This window comes from Myxine glutinosa, chromosome 7 (assembly GCF_964187855.1).
Source record: "Myxine glutinosa chromosome 7, kmMyxGlut1.1, whole genome shotgun sequence".
Lineage (NCBI taxonomy): Eukaryota > Metazoa > Chordata > Myxini > Myxiniformes > Myxinidae > Myxine > Myxine glutinosa.
In genome coordinates this window covers 109668508-109674507 of record NC_136267.1, presented here as the reverse complement: position 1 = coordinate 109674507, position 6000 = coordinate 109668508, and the positions used below count along the sequence as shown (strand labels likewise).

At 48.0% G+C, this 6000-nt stretch overlaps 1 protein-coding gene across 7 annotated transcripts in view; it reads left to right on the top strand.

Moving 5' to 3' along the window:
- Positions 1–6000, top strand: part of LOC137431587 (E3 ubiquitin-protein ligase RNF113A) — an 84857-nt gene continuing 78857 nt past the window's right edge. For 3 of the 7 annotated variants that reach the window (XM_078782107.1, XM_078782106.1, XM_078782105.1), the window contains exon 1: positions 27–185. In XM_078782107.1, coding sequence (XP_078638233.1) covers positions 83–185 — 103 coding nt within the window. In that variant the 5' untranslated portion in view covers positions 27–82. Of the gene's footprint in view, positions 186–6000 lie in introns of all 7 variants that reach the window. The other 4 variants (XM_078782109.1, XM_078782108.1, XM_078782104.1 and 1 more) reach the window with 3 other exon arrangements.

Here is a 6000-nt window from a genome sequence, read left to right as displayed (position 1 = left end):
TCTGGATTTCAACCGGCAAAACAACAACAATACCGGTAACGAAACTGCATTGGAGAAACGGCGAGGCGGTGAGGTGCTGGTGATGGCGGATTCCGGTCGGGAAAACACAGCTTGCTCGTTTACTTTCAAAAAGGGCCCAAAGAGGGTCGCGACGAGAAAGCGGAGGGCTTCGGGCTCCGATAAAGGTAATCGTACTCCGTGGTGCACGACTACACCGGCAGTTTCACTGTCACCATCTTTTCGGGATCGGACTTGCCTCACGAATAGGAATATGTGATCCTCGTGTCCCTCCATACAATTATATGTTGACTCTATGTGCCCCCCCAATCCCTCGTACCCCCCAGTTCCCCGTGTTCATCTCCTCACCTCACGTGATTATCGTGCATGCACATTGCACATGATTTACAAACTCCGTCATGGCCGCTAGATATCGCTCATCACCTCACGGTAATCTGCAAACATCAAACGAGCAACTAACTCCATGGAATATGGAAACTTGTTTAACCCGTGAGGCGATCCGGGTGTAACTGTAACTGTAAGTGAAATTAAAATGTCACACAGGATTCAAATGAAGATACAATTTACCTTCCGGAAGTTTAAAATACTGTACGTTTCGTTTCACTGGACATCCGACTTTACATTTCGTTTCACTGGTTGTAAAAGAATCTGGTGTTTGCGGTTGGGGGAATTAACCCAATTAAACACGAACTGTAATTACACTATTATTATTAACCTGAACCCCAACACTGTACTTCATTAAACGGAACCCTTACTAATACCCTATTAACCTGAACCCGAACATCATACACTATTAACCTCAACCCTAACATCACACCATATTAACCTGAACCCCAACATCATACAGTACCCTATTAACCTGAACCTCAACATCATACCCTATTAACCTGAACCCTAACATCACACCATATTAACCTGAACCCCAACATCATACAGTACCCTATTAACCTGAACCTCAACATCATACCCTATTAACCTGAACCCTAACATCATACAGTACCCTATTAACCTGAACCCTAACATCATACAGTACCCTATTAACCTGAACCCTAACATCATACCCTATTAACCTGAACCATAACATCATACCCTATTAACCTGAACCCTAACATCATACCCTACTAACCTGAACCCTAACATCACACCCTATTACCCTGAACCCGAACATCATACCCTATTAACCTGAACCTTAACATCATATCCTATTAACCTGAACCCCAACACTGCACCCTATTAAATGGAACCCTTACTAATACCCCATTAACCTGAACCCTAACATCATACCCTATTAACCTGAACCCTAACACTGTACCCTATTAACCTGAACCCTAACACTGTAGCCTACCTACCCTGTTAACCTAAAACCTAACACTGCACCCTATTAACCTGAACCCTAACACTGCACCTTATTAACCTGAACCCGAGCACTGTACCATATTAACCTGAACCCTAACACTGTATCCTATTAACCTGAACTCTAACACTGTACCCTATTAACCTGAACCCGAACACTGTACCCAATTAACTTTAACCCAAACAAACAACAACAACAGGCATTTTAAGGACATTTTCCCTGCGAGAGCCGGGGTTAGCCTTGCGGTCCCCATGACAATCTTCTCCATTTTGCCCTATTTTCTGCATCTCTACTTGTTAACCCCCTTGTCCGCATTTCTTCTTCGACCATCTTTAGCCAAGTCTTTCTCTGTCTTCCCCATCCTGTACTTCCTTCCACATTCATTTCCATCACTCTTCTCAACCAGTCACTTTCATCCTTCCTCAACACATGACCAAACCATCTCAACCTGTTTCTCTTCACAGCATCAATCACAGGCTCTATTCCCATTATCTTTCACAATTCATCATTTGTCTTCCTCTCTCTCAAAGATACTCCGCACATCCACCGAACCATTCGCATTTCCACCCTTTCCAGCCTTCGTTGCTGCTCTACGTTCATTACCCATGTCTCGCTCCCATAAATCAGAACACTTCTCACACATGCAGCATACACCTTTCCCTTCAGCTTCAACGACACTCGCCTCCTCATCAGCACGCCACTCAGTTCCCAAAACTTCTTCCATGCACATCTCACTCTAGCAACCGTTGCCGAATCTGATCTACCTTCTCCATTCAACATGTCTCCTCGGTTTTCACACCTTCCAGCTTCACGCCCTCTCCAAGATCCAACTCAACATTTCCTCCATGTGCAGCTCCCTCTGTGCACACCTTACATTTGAATGTAGCTGCCACACTGGTTAATGACCCTCTCAGACCACTACATTTTTGATGAACCCACTCAGCGCACATTGTACATTGAATGGAGTTCACTCCGACACCCTTCTTGCACACAGCACAGGGCCACTTCCCAGTTCTTTCCACCTCACCACATGCTTTACCACTTGCCATCACCTTCGTCTTTCCTATATTCACTTTCAGACCTTTTGTCTCCATACATTCCTTCCACTTGTTCATCTTCTCCTTCAGTCCATCCATACTTTCCCCAATCAACACCAGATCATCTGCATACAACAACTCCCATGGTAAACCCTCCTTTACATTCCGAGCCAGCACCTCCATCACAGCTACGAATAGTAGTGGACTTAGTACCGACCCCTGATGCACTCCCACCTTCACCTCAAACTCACCACTGTTCCTGTCCTTCGTCCTTACAGCTGTGCCCGCTCTCTCGCACATTGCCATCACAACTCTGATCAACCATTCCTCCACTCCTAACTTCCTCAATACCCATGTCACTACTTCGCTTGGAACCCTATCGAATGCTTTCTCCAGATCAACAAACCCAAGAAACAACTTCGTCCTCTTCTCCATGGACTTCTCCTGCAACTGCCTCACAATAAAAAGCGCGTCTGTCGTTCCTCTTCCTGGTATAAATCCAAACTGCATTTCGTCGATCTTCACTTTCTTCCTTATCCTCCTCTCCAACAGCCTTTCCAATACCTTCATTCCATGCTCCAATAACTTTATCGCTCGGTACGAGCCACACTCCAGAGGGTCACCTTTCCCCTTGTATAGAGGGACGAGGGTACTCAGTTCCCAACCACTGGAATGCGGCCTTCTTTCACCACCAGATTACAGATCTCTGTCATTCTCCTCACACCCCAACTTCCCGCTGCCTTCAACATATCTCCCACAACTCCCGTCGGCCCTCCTGAGTTTCTACTCTTCATTGCTTTTATCGCTTCCTCAACTTCCTTCTCAGTTATCTTCTCTGCCTGTCCTAAAACTGGGTTACTCTCTATGTTGCCATCCCATTCATTCTCTGCATTCAACAGCATTTCCATATATCTCTTCCATCTTCCTTTAATTCCATCTGGGTCCACAACGATTTGTCCCACTTCATCCTTCAAGCAACTCACCCCCATCACATCACACCTCTCTTTCGCTATCTGCTTTGCAATCCTGAATACTGCTCTCTGACCCTCAACCGAATCCAAGCGTTCTCCGAACATTTTCCTACATGCTTCCTGCGCCTTTGCTACCTCTTTCTTTGCAGCCGTCTTGGCTGCCTTATATCTTTCATGCTCTGCCTCTTCTGCCCCCGTACCCATCTCCTTCTGCCATCCTTGAACTTCTTCCTCTTCTCGTCAATCCTCTTTCCAACTTCGTCATCCCACCACCATGTTTCCGAGTGCCTCGGTGGTCCTTTTGTTCATCCACATACCTGACCAACGGCTCCCAACAGACTATCTTTCATTGACATCCAACCACGTTCAAGCTCAACCACATCATCCTCTATCCTACTCAGCCTCTCTTTTAATGCCTCCCTTACTATCACCACTTTCAACCTCCACACCTTCATTCTCGGTTGGTACTTCACCCGCCGAGCTCTCCTCGCACCTTTCACCCTTATGTCGCAGACAACCAAGTGGTGCTGTGAAACAGCCTCCTCCCCCGGGATCACCTTTGTGTCCCGGAGGTGCCCCCTATCTCGCCTACGCACCATCAGGTAATCAACGGTTGTCGTCGACCCACCTGCCGTGTATGTAACAAGCTTATTATCCCCTTTCTGGAACTGAGTATTACAAATCAACAAATCAGCTCCATCAGCAAACTCCAAAATCCTTTCACCTTCTCCATTTCTCACACCATATCCGTAACCCCCATGAACTCCCTCAAAACCGTCTATACTCCTTCCCACATGTCCATTTAGGTGTCTTCCTACCACATCAACTTCCTCATCTTTCACGTTTTCCATCAGCTTCTCTATTGCACACCAGAACTTGTCCCTCTCTACAAATACCCTGTTAACCTGAGCCCTTACTCATACGTTATTAACCAGAATCCCAACACCATACCTTATTAACCTGAACCCCAACATCATACCCTATTAATGTAACCTGAACCCTCACTCATACTATATTAACCTGAACCCTAACATCATACCCTATTAATGTAACCTGAACCCTCACTCATACTCTATTAACCTGAATCCTAACATTATACGCTATTAACCTGAATCCCAACACCACCTGACAAGACAAGACACTGCCTTTAGTATGACAGAGGATGTTCGACTAAAGATGTCCATTTTTGGGGGTCACCCGGTAGTTGGCAAATCCATGGTGAAATGTATCAAGATGATCCTTTTGATGACAGAATGCCTGAGTGAAGAACAATTTTAATCTCAGGTACAGTTACACGACCATGTTGAGCGGTACATGAAGGATACATTGTATGTGCAGCCATTGTATAATATAATATACTGGTGGGGTCACCCTTGGGAATCCCACGGGCATGGACGTGTGTGACATTTGGTCATCTTGATTTAGATGCTGCACATTAAATTTTACAAAATAGTTACTGGCAATTCATCAGATCCAGAAATGGTGTAATGAACACAATTTATTTATTTCACATAATATGTGACCCCTCACTCCTCTCCACCTGACACTCTCCTCTCTCCACCCTCACGCCTCTCCAATCCCACTCCTCCTCACACTCCCCTCCAATACCTCCTCACACTCCTCTGCAATACTTTCTCACACTCCTCTCCAATCCCTCACACTCCTCTCCAATCCCTCACACTCCTCTACAATCCCTCACACTCCTCTCCAATTCCTCACACTCCCCTCCAATCGCTCCTCACTCTCCTCTCCAATCTCTCCTCACTCTCCAACCCCTAGCTCCTCACTCACCAACCCCTAGCTCCTCATTCTCCAACCCCAAGCTCCTCACTCTCCAACTCCTCGTTCTCCAACCACTTTCTCCTCACTCTCCAACCCCTCACTCCTCTCCAACCCCGAGCCCCTCACTCTCCAACCCCTAGCTCCTCAATCCCCAACCCCTAGCTCCTCGCTCTCCAACCCCTAGCTCCTTGCTCTCCAACCCCTAGCTCCTCGCTCTCCAACCCCTAGCTCCTCGCTCTCCAACCCCTAGCTCCTCGCTCTCCAACCCCTCGCTCCTCGCTCTCCAACCCCTAGCTCCTCGCTCTCCAACCCCTAGCTCCTCGCTCTCCAACCCCTAGCTCCTTGCTCCAACCCCTAGCTCCTCGCTCTCCAACCCCTCACTCCTCGCTCTCCAACCCCTCACACCTCGCTCTCCAACCCCTTGCTCCTCGCTCTCCAACCCCTCGCTCCTCGCTCTCCAACCCCTAGCTCCTCGCTCTCCAACCCCTAGCTCCTCGCTCTCCAACCCCTAGCTCCTCGCTCTCCAACCCCTAGCTCCTCGCACTCCATCCCCTAGCTCCTCGCTCTCCAACCCCTAGCTCCTCGCTCTCCAACCCCTAGCTCCTCGTTCTCCAACCCCTAGCTCCTTGTTCTCCAACCCCTAGCTCCTTGTTCTCCAACCCCTAGCTCCTTGTTCTCCAACCCCTAGCTCCTTGTTCTCCAACCCCTAGCTCCTTGTTCTCCAACCCATAGCTCCTTGTTCTCCAACCCCTCGCTCTCCAACCCCTCGCTCTCCAACCCCTTGCTCCTCACTCTCCAACCCCTCGCCCCTCGCCCCTCACTCTCCAACTCCTCGCTC